The following is a 17,204-nucleotide window of genomic DNA, read 5'->3' as shown; positions in this document are numbered from 1 at the left end:
GCAAACATGCTTTTCAATCCATGCTTAGTTTTTTCATAGTACACATACTAAATGAACTTTTTGAAGATGCCTCATATATTGCACATCCTACATATTTGAATAGATAAAATAATTTGGAGTTAGTAAAATTCCTTTCCATGACCAGTCCAGTGTTTTTGCAATACAGCAGTAAGTTTCAGCTCTTAGGTGTTCCCATTTTCATCCCCAGTATGTATACTTCTCTCTACCACATTCTCTCAACACATATTTTGTTTTTACTAAATTAATTCTTTTTCTTAGTTAAAACATCTGCTATTTCTTAAGACTGTATCAAGACCTCACACTTTACTAAAACAGTACAACCTTCTTTCAACTAAAATAATAATAAAACAGAAATCTACTCTTTTCATAGAACCTACAGTTTATATTAAATGAGTTTTTTTTTTTTTTTTTTTGTCTTTTCAATTTTAGCATTTCCCTTTCTGGATCAAGCAAAGAACCCATTACTTTGATTTTCTTTGATAAAGAAAATATACACATTTGCCATTAAAAAATGTAAAAGGAAAGTCAACTGATGGTAGACTCTCAGGAATATTTTCATACTAAATTCTTAGTGTACCAATTCAGCCCCTAATTGTGAATAATTTCATTTTTTTTCTTTTTTATAGATGAATAGCTTGCAATTAAATGCTTCTTAAGCTGTGTGACCAAAAGGATTAAGATCTGAACTATGAAAATCTTTGAACCTAAGTCTTGATGTGATCAAACGTTTCTATTTTACTTCTTTTTTTAATTTGCTGACTCAGCTGCACTTTGTGTCCAAGGTTCAGTTTTAATTCTCCCAGATTACAAAATCTAAAACTTATGGTAAATATCTTATGGACTTTAGGGGCATGTATTGAATCAACATTATAGCAGTTCTTTTCCTTTTTGTTTTTGAGATGCATATTTATATGGTTTGGTGATAGCTTAATTGTGTCCCCCAAAGGTTTATGTGTCAAAGGCATGGTTCCCAGGTGGCAGTATTGGCAGATACTATGGAATCTTTAAGAGGTAGAGTCTACTAGGAGATCCTTGGACTCTTGGGGGCACAAGATATTTCTTTTGAGTCCCAGTGGTAGTTCTCTTGAGAGTTATTAGAAAAGCAGTAAGCCTGGCTGCACCAGATCTCTCAGATGTAATCTCTTCTCTTTACTTTTATATGCTGCTCCCACATTGCTTGCTGTCTCCACCATGAGATGATACAGCCAAGTACAGCATGCACTGTGCTGTTTTGAACTTCCAGAACCATGAGCCAAATAAACCTGTTTTTCTGTCAAAGTAGGTTGCATCTGATGTATCATTATACTGATGAAAAGGTGACTAATATTCTGTTCAGGAACTATCTCCTAATTCCTGTCTGAACACTTGTACCGTGATTGGCAATCTGGGACACCTCTCTTGGAATCCTTCATTCCTATTATTTACTTCTTGACTGTGGGAAGAGTATAGTTTTGGCACCTTAAGGTAAATCCTCAAGGTAATTAGTTTTATAAAATTGTTTCACCAGGTGTTTCAGGAGTTAGCGACTAGTATTATATAGCATGATAAAGTGCCCAGAGAAATCTGGTGCCCTGTTGCCAAAAGCATAGGTCATTTCTTTCTGTTGTTTTTAGGTTGTTAGTAGATACTATAGAAGTGACAAATTAAAAGGCCTAAAAGTCTGCTTAGAAAGATTATTATACCAGTCAAATAGGACATAAAACATGGTTAAGCTTACACACATTTATTGGCATGCATAGTTGTTATTGTCCCATATCGAGGTTAGACATAAATGGAAAGGAATTTACATAAATGACAATAATAGTTTTGAAGACTTTGGTTGGAGTGTTTGTTGCAACAGTTAAGACACAACTCAGAATGCCCTCATCTCATATCACATGAGGTTCAAGACCTGGCTCTATTCTCGATTCCAGTTTCCTGGCGATGCTCACCCTATGTATCAGCAGGTGATGTTCCATGTTCAATGTCACCCATATTAGAGACTTGGTTTGAGGTCCTGGCTCTTGACTTCAGGCTGGTCCACTTCTTACAGGCATTTAGGGAATGAAACAGTGGATAGAAGAACCTTCTCTTTCTGTCTCACTCTCTCTTTCAAATTAAATAAATAAATAAATAAAGTTTGTTTCTATTTATTTTTTACCTAATCTTTCCACTAAACCTATTGAACATCCCAGTTCATAATCTTCAGTTGTACTTCATCTTATTTTCTACTGATTACTTGATCATCAGATTTTCCAGAATGTGTCATTGCAATATTCTATGGAAATTATCCTAACCAAGAGCTCCCATATAGTGGAACTTTCAAATTACCTTCTCAACACACAGTCTGATCATATGTATGTCCTTAAAGAGTTTCTGATTATTGTTATATATTATCTTTATTCTCCAAACATACTTATAAACCCTATGCTTTAGGTAGTAAATTTTTTAAGTCCCCAAACTAAAGACTATGAAGGATTGCAGAACCAAACAACCACTAAAAGGAAGAGGTGAATTATGGCATCAGAAGGGAAGAGACAGAATGTAATGGAATTTCACTTATCATTAGTGACTTGAGGAGAAAGATCAGTAGACTAAGAGATAACCACTTTCCATTCTTTCTCTTCTAACATATGAGAGGCCATGAAGAGAGTTCACGGAAAGAGATATTTGCATAAAAATAAATTTATCTTTGTACTTTATTTTTCTTTTTTGGCAAACTAATGATGATTTGAAATTATACCTCTTATGCCAGGACATTGCCAAAATGAAAAATCTTTATTTATATATATATATATATATATATATATATATATATATACACCTTGACCAAGATATAAGGAAACTATTGAGGATTCACTCTTTTTCTAAATTCTAAGAATTTTAAACATATTGTCTCTTTCTCAAAATGAAATCTCATCTCCCCCATACCATACACATGCACATACATACACACAGGCACTTCAAAAAGTTCATGTGAAAATTAATTAAAAGATCAGTGTATCTGAGTGCAAATAAAGATTTTTAAAGATTTATTTATTTAAAAGACAGGGTGATAGGGAGAGATATCTTTCAGCCACCGGTTCACTCCCAAAATGGCTGCAATCACGGGAGTTGGTCCAGGCTGAAGAGGGGAACCAGGAGCTTGATTCTGGTCTCCCATGTGAGTGACAAGGGTCCAAGTATTTGGGCCATCTTCCATTGCCTTCCTCCATTAGCATGCAGCTGGATAAGAAATAGAGCAGCCAGGGCTCAAACCTGAACTCAAACAGGCATTACATGCAGCAGCTTAGCTCACTGTGCCACAATCCAAGCCCAGAGTGCAAAAAAAGTTGAAATCCATGCATACTTTTTTGATAAAATGCATTTTTCACAAACTTTTTGAAGACTCTATATTTTTCTGTGTGTATGTGTGTCTATAATTATGCATTAGATAAGGAACATTGGAATCTGAATTATATCCTCTGTATCAGAATTCATTGAATTAGCATCAGATTATTAAGCATTACCAGAAATACTTTATGCAAAGCCTTCCTGTGGACCACATGAGGAAAAGTCAACATATTTTTGTGCTTCAATATAGTCTCTTTGAGAATATATAACATGACTCAGGAACTTATAATGAGGTTTCAGTGATAATATGCTTATCCCAAACTCTACATGAATGAATGCATTATATAATGAGGCAGTGGTCTAAAAGTGGAAATAAAATAACTTAGCTTGAAAGAATGTTAAAACAGACAATTAATCAAAGAGTTTTGCCAGTAATATTTTCTTCAGCATAATCCATGTGAAATTTATAAAAGAAAAAGATTTTTAAAGTCTAAATATACACATATGTTCAACTTTTTTAGAAAAAATTTGGAACAGAATTATATAACGTGGTATCATGATGATAATGGATATTATAATTGAGGATATCAATACAATAATGTCAGTGAAATATTTGATAACAAGTAAATCAAATTTAATTCAGGCCTTAAGCACATCTTTCAAAAGGATGTTGTTATATAGGTACACATACTTATGTATGTATAAATGTACACACAAATACTCATTATATACTCTAACTGCTGGGAGCAAATCTGTTTGTACTAGGAATTCCTTACAATGTTGATATCCCATTGATAAGTACAGAAATAACAGATGTTTGGAAGTGATAAATCAAAAAGATGATTAGTACTGGAGAAAAAATCAGAAAAGAAGTGTAGTGAAGTAAATAGAAGCACACAAGATTAAGAGTCTAAGCACTAAGATTTTAACTCTGATTTTTTTTTTGTGAACAAGCTATGCGACTTTGGATACAATCCTTTAATCTCTCTTAGTCTGTTTCCTTATGTTTTGAATGAAGAAATAATAGTTCCACAGTCATCTACATAGCTTTGGAATGAGGGTCAAGCAAGATTGTGGCACCAAAAACTCTCTGAGTGGCATTTGTCTGGTACATTAATTTAGTCAGTACATGTTTATTGACTATTTTCTATGTGTCAGCTAGACACCATTCTAGATAATAATACAGTGATGAAGAAATATGTAAATGTTCTGGTTCTTCTGTAGCCTATCTTTTGGTGTTTTAGATGGATAGATAGAAATATGATCTATAGATGATAGATAGATATAATAATGTAGATCCTAAACACAAGCATAAATGTACACATACAAATATACTAATTCAATTCAGATAATTATAAATGCCCTGAAAGAATGTCTTTTAAAGAGATAACATTTAAACTGAGACTTCAAAGATGAGAAAACTTCACTGACAGCCAAATCCAGGGAAAGATATCAAAAAAAGGAAAAACAGTCAAAGGACCTCAGGTGAGAAAATGTACTACGTTTAAGAATCAGAAGGTCGGGTGTATCTGAAGCCTGATGATGCTCAGGAGCTTGGCACAAAATGCTGTTTCAGAGGCAAGTGGGACCACCTCTGAAGAGCCTTGTCTGTTTCAATAAGCATTGATCTTTACTTTAATGCAATAGGAAGCTTAGGGTCCTAAAGGACAATTTGTTTAAAATGGCATCTGCATAGCAGCTAAAACGTTACTGGTGATGAGTACATCCTATATTGGAGTCCCAGCTCTGCCCCAATTCCAGTTTTTTGCCAGTGTGTGCCCTGGGAGGCAGAAGATGGTGGCACAAGTAGTTTGGGTCCCTGTTACCTATGTGGGAGACCTGGACTAAGTTCCCAATTCCTGGCTTTGGCCTGGCCCAATCCCATCAATTATGCACTTTGGGGGAGTAAACCAGCAGATGGGCAATCTCTCTCTAAATGTCTGTCTTTCTGTCTTTCCTATAAATTTAATTAATTAATCAATTTTAAATAAATGGCATTAACCGTATTTTCAATAGAAATGTCAACTGAGAGATTCAGATTAATATCCACTTGGTCCAGTTCTCTGGACTTATAATTTAGGAAGGAGGTCTATAACCTACTCTAAGCTCTTTTATGTCTTTTAATTCACAGAGACCCCTACATGGAGACTAACTGGACTACTATTTGTCATCATAAAATGTATCTGAAAACCTTACTTTAAAAAGGTCACGTTTGGAAATTAAAAATAAACCTGGACTCCCACATAAATAAGTTAGGCAGTGTTCTAGCTACTTGTGAAGAACTTCTATTCTTTTATCATCCTATGAGCAGTCTACATTGAGAGAGGACTAACCTTCAGAAAAAGGGTGCATTGCACTCTCTGGCTATCTTTTTGTCTGATGAGTCTTGATCAAAATTCGTCTTGATCAAAATTCTGTATAACAGCTGTGAGACATATTCTTGCCTGTTTGCAGTATAGTAGTTAGTTACTAATAATATAAAAGTCTTGGGAGGAATATGCCATCAGAACCTTACATTCTCTTTAAGTTTTCCAAAAATGGTAGTTTGTGATGATTAACAATGAATCTCTTATCTCAGGACTACTACATTTTTTTTCAAATAAAAAATTTATATTCTGGTAGAAAAAAGCAATCATCTATAGAAAACATTTAAAAGATCTCATATTAGTACTAGAGTCATGATGGGAAAGAGAGACTATACAAGGATCAAGCTTAGTTGCCCAGGAAACAAACTGCAGCCATGTACTAATACTATGGCTTTTATAACTTGAACATAGTCTCAGTGGCTAGATTTTATCTAAGAAGATTCCTGGCATTGACCAGGTAAATGTTTTATATATAACAGGAAAGATGAGAGTAATGAGTTTTCTAAACATGCTAGAACATTCCTTTGAGTATGCAGATTGGATTCATTAGACAAGAGCTGGCTACATGTGCTGACTGGCAGTGTTAGCCAGTAAAGGTTAGAAGGTACTGTCTGTTCATTTGATCAGTTCCTCCTAGGCTTTTGATGATTGTCTTTTCCTCTGAAATTTAACCGAATTAGGACATGTCTAGAGTATTTCTGTGTGGATGCAGTGTGCCAAAGTCTGAGTATCTGCTCCACACCTTGCATTAAAAACACTAGAAAACATTACAAGTTCAAGTTGAAGAATTCCAAAAGAATTTCAAAATATAACACTAAAGGCCACTTTCTGGTAAGGTTAATATAGCAACAAACAGGGACTGGATAAACCTAACTTTGCTGTTTTTTTTTTTTATATTGTCAGTAATTTAGAATATTTTTATTTTGTCTTGTGCCATTGTGGCATAAATACCTAATTCTATTTTTGACTTTTTAGTGTAACTACAAAATAAGTATTCTAACATTAGTAGAACATGAATAAAATGTTTCTTTTTGACCTCAATGTCATGTAGTGTTAAAAAGAAAAGATCACATGACTAACATTTTATAATTTTGACACAGATGAAAATTGAATTTTAAAAATATTAAATTCTACTGCTTTTAATATTCTCTAGTGAACTAAACTTTATAAAGTTGCACAAAGTTTCCCAGAAATTAAGTAACTTCTTTGGATGCATTCTTAGTTTTCCATCTTTGTCTTATTTTTACATGAAGGAAAAAAACCCATGATCCAAGTGCTTTCCCTAAGAAGTGAACACCATTTTGCTAGCCACAAAGAATTTCCAACCCATGTAAAAGAAGTAAATATTTAAAGATAGGAAAATCATGATGATAATAAGATAGACTGATTTGAAGCACAGGGTTTTTTTTGTTTTTGTTTTTTTTTTTTTTTTTTAGAATAATATTATGTTAGCTTTGGCATTGTGGCATGGCAGGTTAAGCTGTGTATTGAAGCGCCAGCATCCCATATGAATTTGAGTCCTGACTGCTCCATTTCCGATCCAGCTCCTTGCTAATGCACCTGGGAAAGCACTGAAAGATGGCCCCAAACCTTGAGCCTCTGCATCCATATGGGAGACCCAGAAGAAGTTCTTGGCTCCTAGCGTTGGCTTCACCCAGCTGGGGCTATTATGACCATTTGAGGAGTGAACCAGAGAGACCTCTCTCTTTAACTCTGCCTTTCAAATAGATAATAAAATAAATAATTTCAAAGCAGTAAAAAAAGAAAAAATAAGGTATTAGTACTAATGTATTTCTACTAATTCCAGCTATAAACACTCCTCTGATAATTTTTATTAGGTGAAATCTAGTACACACATACAAATCATCAAAGGAAAATCTACAATACTTACAAGGAAGAAGAAGAAAGAAGAAATAATACTCTGTTTAATATGTAGTAAGGATAAAGATAAAATTCATTCTCTACCTACCTACCTAGTTTATCTGCTTCTTCATCCATCTACCTGGGTTTGTCACATTAGAAGTACACATAGATCTCTCTTTTCCCTTGCTATATTTATCTTTGTGGTTAGATGATACAATCTTTGCGAGGTATCTATCATCCCATACATTATTTATTGAAATTAAATATAAGACTGAATTTAGAAATTATAACAATATTTTCAGAAATTATTGTGAGCAGGGAGGGAATTGAATGGAAATTTCTCCTGCAATCCCTTCAAAATATGGCTCAACAACAATCTCATTCTTCCATCTCCATCCTGTTTGTATTCCAGTTAAAGATGATTTACCCTAATTTGTTTCCAAGGAGTGAAATAAATTTATTTTTGAATAAGAGCTAGAGGATGAGCAGAGCCTATGGACAAGAGGAAAGGGTTATGCTTAGCTTGGTGGCATGGCCTGAACAAATCATTGGACATGAAGCTGGCTTGCCCAGGGATGTTGGTTTATGGTAAATAAAGTGTAATTCTGTACTCTTTTGTACAGTGGGGCAAACAGAAAGGAAAAAATATCACTGGAGGGGTATTATTTGTCCTTAAAAGCCAGAAACCCTTCAGGATTAAGCTTGGAATCTGTTTACAGATTATATTCTCTTATTGCTAGGGTTCAGGGGTAGCCGATATGAACGTGACTAAAATTTCACCAAATGGGTACAGTTCATCAGGAACATTGTTTAATATTTTAGGGAGGTAAACATCACCCAAACTTTCCTAAGTTTAATGTAATCACAGGTAATAAGGAAAAAACTTGGGAAAACTTTTTTTTTAATTTCAGAAAATTGTGGATGTGGTCCTGATTGAAAATGCAAGGGGTGTTGATTAGTCAGAGGACACCTGAGTTCACCTGACACCCAGAATATCTGTTCCTCTCTTCTAACGTTACTCCTCTCCCCGTTCCTCTCCATCATCTCAGTCCTTCTGGGTACTCTATTTTCTTTCCTTATTTTCTATCCCACTGTCTTGCTTTACTTTTTTCTTTAACCTTTTCTCTCTTATCTTCCCATTCGACTGACTTTAACATTTACCTCTCTTATTTTTTTTACTGACTATGCTTGAAGCAAGAGTCTTTCAAAAACTTTTTTCAGCTCTGAACTGCAAAGAATATACTTGCCAGGAATATACTGGCAAGGAATACAAATGAGAATGAATTCAATAATTATTGACAATTTTGATTTGTGTTTTCTGGATACTATTTATTTTAATTCAGGCTTATTTCAAGTTTTCTTCATTTACTTTGAACTTAAAATATAAACATGGCCAACTTATTTTTATTTTTACATTATTTAATACAGTACATTTCATTCTTAAAACTGCACATTCTAATACTTTTTATCTCTCCTACGTTGAGAAAAATTCTGGGATGTATTTCCTTTTGTTATCTGTTTTATTTTCACCTTCTTGGGATTACACTCAACTGTAAAATGTTAGCCTTCTTAAATGGAGTTACAATATCTGTAAACTGATTTATATCATTTGGATCAACCAATTTATGCATTGTAGTGTACCTCTTCATAGAGCACTGCTATACTTTCTGATGTAACGTATGTTTTTAAGAGACAATGCATATGATGAATTTGCACATACTAGAATCTTGTTTTGGTCTGAACTCTTAATACATCTCCCTATTTTCTGAAGAAATTCAGAACCAAACATTCTTGCCTTTTGAACACTAATGTTACTGTCATAAAAAAACAAATGTCACAATGGAGAAGACAGCAAGAGGAAATTATCCTAGTTGTAAACTTACTATGAAGAAAATCTTGCTTCCTTATAAACTAATAATACTCTTTCAAGTATTTCCTCTCGTGCGTCTTTACATTGAAAAGCACACAGCTCATGTAAAGAAATAAGGGGATGGCTGTCTGTTTTGTAATAAGGATCTGCTGGAATGCATGCCATAATTAATTTATCAAAAATTGTACAGTAACAGATTGAAAGTACTCTAATTCTATAGTAAAAAAAATTTTCAAGTTATATGAGGCAGCAATCATGGTGTTAACATTTTCCTCTAATTCTATGGTTAATATGTTTTTAAAAATGTATTTGGTATTTTAAACTGTAATTCCATAATGACAAACATTTGTAAAATGTAGTAAAAATCTGATGGCTCTGCAGATATAAACAAAAAATCATTTTATCCCTTTTGGATAAGGAAATGCACTAAAAATAGCATATAAATGATTAAGTTGAGTCCGCATTAAAGCTTTTTGCATACATCTCAAGTCTATCAAATTTAGTTGTACTATATTTCTAGGAGGCTATTTAAATTAGATATAGAGAAATATTTGAGTTACTTTTATTTTTGTTTTAATTTCTGGCATACTCTTAAAAATGAGTGCTTCCAAGGATCAGAAATAGCAGAAAACTCAACATAAGTAAAGATGAAGGCATATGCATTCTTTTAGTTTTCCCAAGTCCTATAATTTGCTATTATTATAGCATGCAAGGGATTTTTAAAAGTTCATGGGAAATAATATTAAAAGATAAATTTATCTTGGTGAAAAAATTTAATAATGCATGTATAGTTTTTTATATCACACAATTTCCATGAACTTTCAAATACTCATATTATACTCATTTTAATTCAAAAGAAGATATTTTGCCTACATTTGGTCAGTTACTGCCTTTGCTCTTTGAATTCATGACTTTTTTATTTCCTAGGATTAAATAATTAATAAAAGCAGATTCTACAAAAATAATAATGTTTCAGTATTGATTAATGTGGTTATTTTATAAGCAAATCTTTCAGTATCTTGACTACTGCACATTTGCTTTTCAACCTATTAGTCTAGTTTATACATCTTCAAGGTCTACAGCTCTCCATGATTTAAGTATGCATTTGAGGGTTAGTTAAAATGCTTCCTGATTAGACTATATTTGATTAAAGCATTTATATATATATTTATTAAAGTGTTATTACATGTAGTTAGGTGGAAATTAGCTGTCATGGCTTGTTACTTGTACTCTGAACAACAATATAACCATATAACTGATTGTTGAAGAAAGTGTATATAAGTAATATTCTTTAACAAACTGAAAACTATGCACAGATCTTTCAGAGATACTCATATTCGCATGCTAAAATAACAAATAGATATCCTGAACTAGGGTAAAGAGAAGAATTTTGGGGTAGGCTACAAAATTTTGTTGATATTTTAGAGAATTATATCATGGAACAGGAAGCAGATTCATTATAAGAATCAAATATGTCTGAGAAGCCCTTTCAAAAGTCTCCTTAAAAGTTGTATTTCTATCCTGACTCTCATCTTTGGAGACTACCCCTCTATATGCAGTCTTTGTAATTTATTTAAAATTTCATAAATCCAGAACATTTTTCAGAAGCAAATTCAAATGTATCGATGTACACAGATATATGAACATGTCTGAACACAATTGTGACCTCCATTTGGTGATCACGTATCTTAACTTTATACTTTTCTCCTAACAACTTCAATGAAAACTAAGATGGAAGCTAAACCTGAATAAATCTGTGTATTGAGGCCCAAAACAAATGTTTGAAATTCACAGGAAAGAACACTTGGTGAGAATTTTTGCATATATTTGAGTTGTGTCTTTGACAAGGCAGATCCCTTGAACAGCATTTGGCAGTCCCAAAACAGATCCATGATGTACATCCAGGAGGTTACAGTCTGCAATGTATTTGTTAAAAAGTGACTAAATCCATGCTTCCATTAAACTGTAAAATCAGTGTTTAGTTTCCTGGAGTTCTTATTCTTTGCTTGTCCTTGCTGTCTAAATGAAAAAGAGTTGACTTTCTTAATATTGTCATCTAACTGTTATTTAAATATTGCAGTTGAATAGTTACTGCAAATTCTTTGAAAAGGGTGCAGCATCAGCTACAGCTGAGAATCAGAGTCTACTTTTGGCTTGTATGACATTGAACAATAATTTATTTCCTTGCTTCACTTGTTTTACTCTAAAATCAATATTTTGCTTTGGCTTCATCAGTCTTTGTTTAACCAAATAAGATAGTTTGGTTACGTCATTCAAGAATTATTTAAATAAGTATGCCATTTCTAGAACTTTTTACTCTTATTATTATATATGTTATGTTATTAAGTGCTGTCTTCGTCCTCTGCAGATATTCATTAGTATAGATGCTTAATTGCTATACCAATAAAAATAAAACTTTACTAGAGAAAATTAAGGTACACGTTCAAATGCACGCTTACAAAAACACCACCATCTATCACATTCACCTTTTATCCTAGAGGTGATGGTAATTTAGCACTACATAGTGGATCAATACGCAATATTTCAAAATAAATGTTTAACGTAATAGAATCAGAGATATCCTGTTTGAATGCAGTGCAGACATAGAAGTGCCAGTATGAAGTCAATGCAGTCTTTGAACACGAAGCGATAATATTATCCCCATTTTCCCCTATATAATCAAATCATTACACAAAACACATTGTTCTTGTCAGGTGCACGTAAAATCTTTTTCACATAATTATGAGAAGTTTGTGTCTATCTTTTACTATGTATGGGTATGTTCACAAACCTACCATAGCAAATGAAATTAACAGTGAGTGATCTATTAAAACAAGCATTAATCATTAACTCACAAGCTTCCTTTCTTATTACTTTGCCATTTAATGGGAAAGTTAGACTGTAATAGTAAATGTTTAAATACAGTTCTTTAAAATAAAATACAGTAGTGCAACCCACCTCCCAGTCCGGGTCTTAGGCGATTGTCGTAACCATCCAGGAGTCTGTCTAAAATCCTGGTGAAGACAGTTGTATTATCTTTAAGTTCATCTTGCAATGAGGGCTGTCCATAGCTGAAAAAGACAAAAGGAGACAGATGGCCAAATCATACATTTCTACTAAAACCTGTTTCCAAATAAGACCTCTCCAAAATTTTCCTGCCATTTTTTTCCTGTTGAATCTTAATTTGCAAATTTCTCAGGTAGAATATAAAAATAAAAGTCATATTGTAACACTTCACGTTTTCTCATAATTGCTCACCTTGATGACAAGTTCTTCATTCTAATATTTCCAACCATGGAAGAATAATTACAGGAAATGTGTTCCATTTCCTTACTTATTTTGTTTTCAACATGTATATTATAACACAAAAATGTTAAAATGTGAAACCTCTTCCAAAATAAAATACATATATATGTATATTTTTGTATGCACTCATGTTAGCATATTACAAGGCTATATTTTCACTTTCCAACATTCTTTCCTTCATCTACTTCAAATAAATCTATATTTTGCTAATATTATGTTGTTATATTTAAATAATAAATATATATAAAACCTATTTCTTAGGGATAATTGTACCTTTACATTAGTATATATTAGTATATATTAGTATATATTAGTATAAATCCCTTAGGATTTATAATCCAATTTTTGAAGTTTGCCTATTTAAACAGTTAATTATTTGAATTTCTGTCATTTCTGGTCATAAATGTAAAAGACTCTGCAAAAGATGAAGTTCAATACTCTGGCTTTATGATTTACTAAGCTGTAGCAAAGTTTTAGTGTTTTGTTTGGAAAGGCACAACTATTTGTGAGCAAAGCTCAACCTAGAACCTATCATTCTCCATTTTAGTCTAAATATTTATTTCCATTTTTCTCCACTGTTATAACTTATTTCTATTTAAATCTTTCTAGTTGAGAACAGAGCTTGTATGCATTATCATTACTAGTTTTTGAGTTTCAAGCATGTTGTGACTGCAGTTCAAAAATTGTGTATTTCTTGCATCAACCGCATTTTTCGCTATACTCCTTGAATCATATTTTATGCAATGATTAGCATAATCCTATGAAATAATTCAAGAGGGCATTTTCTATCTCCCTATGGATCACACTCCTGATATATTTTAACAGTATCTCTGACCTTGAGTAGCAGAATAAACAAATAAAGATATACACTAAGAAAATGCTGCAAATCTATCACTTTCATACTTTCTATTTAATATGTTTTTTGTTTATATTATATTTCCTTTTTTAAAAGGCAACATGTTAAACCAGAGTTTATTTATTTAACAGAAGAAATAAATAAAATGGCATTTAAAAACAAATACTGATTTGCAGAAAATTAAATATGTAATGGCAAAGTGTAGTGGTTATTCTTCTGGTAAAGTTTTAATTTAATAAATTTCTTATAAATGTATATATGATATTAAATATATGAAATATATCTTTATGAAATTATTTTTCATTTTCCTAAATTCAACATTAATGACATGCAGATTGAGGGCATACTCTGTTTTATAACATTAAATATTTTGCTGTTTTTATAAATCAAATTTTCAATGAGCTCTGCATCTTCCATTATATCTCATTGGCATATGACTGGAATAAGGCAAAAATAGTTTTCTGAATGCAATTATTTTTAAAATCTCACTGTGACAGAAACAACTGCCATGCATGCATCTTTCAAGGAGATTGCAAGGTCATCTTGATATAGATGGAAAAAAAATGTTAACACACCTTAAGTTGTGAGGAAGGCCTGATAAAGAAGGGAGAAAACAATGAAATAAGTAGGGGAGAAAAGATGAAATGTGAAATGTAGTGACATTACCAAGTGCCAATTAGTTTGTTAAATCAATCCTTATAATATGTTAACTCTACCTGCATTCTTTTTGCTTTCACAGCTTATGCAAATTGCGGAAATGCTGTTCTCTCTGGTTTTATCTGTTAAAATGTTGGTTTCTCTAACTGTTTGCATTGGAACACAAATTTTCAGAGACTTGTCCATTTTCCCCAAGAGGACTAGTTCTGCTATTCCAGTTGAAGCAGAAATCTTTATTTTGTGAGATTTTTTTAAACAGGTTCTTCCCCACCTTTATACTTCTAGTTTACAAGTATTAAGTCAAATTGTAATTACCGGAGAAGAACTCTAGGAAAAAATATCAAGATTATGGTTTTAGTATTAAATACTCATGCCAGTGTAGTGTTTCCTAAATGGAATGCATATTTTGAAGAGAAATGTCAGTTACAGTACCTGATTTTGATTCCATATGAACCACCATATAATAAAACACTGTGCACTACCTCCATCTACAGGTCATTACAATAGTAACACTTCACATAATTTTTCAAAAGCAGTGAAGCCCATTTCACTCCTCAGATTGAGAGTATCTGACAATAATGTATGTTCTATTCATCTGGAGGTCAGTATTTATTCTATGCAATAGTAAAAAAAATAGTGACAACTTTTCAACAAAATAATTCTCCTAATTTCCTATGTCTTTCCAGAACAGTCCATCTGTCCACCTTACCTCATAAGGCTTCATTTTCTATTGTATTTGAAGAATCTCAGGCTTTTGTTACTAACACTTTTTTATGGGCCACAGAAAAAGGCCATATGGAAAATACTTAGGCACATCAAAAATAATCTTAAAAAATATTTTGATCATTTATATAGTTGTGAATGTAATACTTTATGTACTTTATTGGATCATTTGAAAATGTTTTGAATGTAGTTAGTTAAGAAATTCTTATATCTATGCCGTAGTTATGTTTAATTGGAGTTTAATTTTACTCAATGATCTTAAATATTTGTATAATATATTCTACCTCAATTATATAAATAATAGTTTCAAAACACAGTGTGCCCATACATTTAGAGAGACTTATGACTTTCAAATCACAAATATAATGTTAAACTTTCTATTTCTCTACACATTTGCAACTTATACCATGATCTTTACAATTTACTGGAAATTTTATTGTTGGAAAATTAACTGAAATGGTATACAGGCATTGATTGGAGTAGCTTTTTCTATGAATTAGAAAATCACACATTTTCTTCAACACAAGTGAATATTGAAAAGTTCAGTTAAACACATAAAAGTTGACTTAAGACGTTTCTTAACTAAGCCTTGTTAAGTGTATTCCAACTAACATGCAAATTAGATGATTAATTTTTCATACTACTCTTCTTTATTCTCAGCTGGGATTGTATTGCAGTTATTTTTTTAATTCCCTTAGTCATGAATTCATCCAAGGACAAGTTTCTTCCTCCTGATGGAATAAATGAAAAGTTACAGAAATTCTCATGCAGATTTAAAATAAAGTGTCCCCACCTTCTTCCAGTCAATGTGCCCAGAAGGAGGGTCCAGGCCCAAAGATACTCAGAGAGACCCAGACTTCTCTTCATCGCGGACATGAGCAGCTGGAAAGTAGAATAAGTACAGATCAATGTGTCTTGCAAGAAACATCAGGTTATAACCACTAGGGCTGACTGAGGCAGTTCAGATGAATGCTTTGAAGTCAGGAAATGACCTCACTGGAATATGACACCTCATTGGAAGCAATGGAAGCCTGGACTCCACTTTCCCTTCCATTCCTCCATTCAGAAATATATCAGTATTTTACTTTCTCCTGAAAAAAGAAGACAAATTGAAATACTTTCTGGTGTCCATACTGTTCACATAAAAACTGTGAGTTGTTTATCTCTAGGTTTTATTTTTCCAACATAGTTTGATGTAGTCTCACTTCCCGTTGTTTACCATCTGGAAATTTTGACCTTTCTGATTTGAGTTCCCATGACTGAACTCTGCACTGAAATTTTTAGGCTGGTATCTATAACAGGGACAAGTTATTTGGGGAGGTGATGGTATTGGTTAACACTCTGTCAACTGAATTCATCTTTGCATTCTGACTGTATCTTGATGTCAGAAGCAACTGTATTTTTTTCTGTGTTTTAAAAGCCATAGAAAACACACTGTTGAATGCTGAAGTCATGCTTAAATTCTAGGTCTGTGATTGCCTTGTTAAATGTGCTCACTAATGCTTCTGTGAGGCTAAAGGACACACTTTGTAGTCAAACCATGTGCTGATCTCTTTTTCACATATAAACCACACACACATAAATGCACACAAACATGCCCACACACATCTTTCTAGCCCTCTCGATTTCTGCCAGGTTGCTGCTAGAAAATGTTTCATCTCAAACAGATGGAAGCTGGAGGGCTTTGCTTTGCATGAATAAGGGGATCTTTTTTCCCTCTTAGGTAAAGTGCAATCAATCACCATCTGATTGTTGAATTTAGACTTGGTAGTGGATGATGGAGAAATGGAGGAGTCAGGAAAGCTCTTGGAATTAAACATATGAATCTAATTGTGAAGTCAATTTTTGAAATTCAGTGTGCTACTTGGTTAAAGAGCAGGTAGGGTAACATTTTACTTTCATATACCATAATTAATTTTAGTCATCATATGAGAAATGTTAAAGGTGTTTGATAGCACTTCCCAAAATCTATACTCCTTAGTAGGGTCAGTGATTAATGGACTGCAAAATCTTTTGAAGCATATTTTTATTAAGCACTCTCTAGTTTGGTGTGGTATATCTTTAAATATATCTGCAAATGCTTTCTACACTCCTGGAGATCATTTGAATCAGTAAAAAACCATCACAAACAGGCATGTAAGCAATGAAACATAATTAATTTGTTTAGAATGGAATGGTCTAGAGATAAGAAATGTGAGCGTCTCATTGCTTTTACTTAATGTAGTAACTG

General features: G+C 32.8%; 1 protein-coding gene across 4 annotated transcripts in view; it reads right to left on the bottom strand.

Annotated features, from left to right (window-relative positions):
- GABRA1 (gamma-aminobutyric acid type A receptor subunit alpha1) overlaps positions 1 to 17,204 on the bottom strand; it is a 57,249-nt gene that overhangs the window by 38,526 nt on the left and 1,519 nt on the right. For 2 of the 4 annotated variants that reach the window (XM_070075056.1, XM_002710356.5), the window contains exons 2-3: positions 15,768 to 15,856; positions 12,391 to 12,503 (exon numbers count right to left, since the gene is read on the bottom strand). In XM_070075056.1, the coding sequence (XP_069931157.1) occupies positions 12,391 to 12,503; positions 15,768 to 15,850 (196 nt within the window). In that variant the 5' untranslated portion in view covers positions 15,851 to 15,856. 4 annotated transcript variants of the gene reach the window in all.

The sequence above is a fragment of the Oryctolagus cuniculus genome, chromosome 6, assembly GCF_964237555.1.
Source record: "Oryctolagus cuniculus chromosome 6, mOryCun1.1, whole genome shotgun sequence".
NCBI classification, from domain to species: Eukaryota; Metazoa; Chordata; class Mammalia; order Lagomorpha; family Leporidae; genus Oryctolagus; species Oryctolagus cuniculus.
This window is presented reverse-complemented; position numbering and strand designations above follow the sequence as displayed.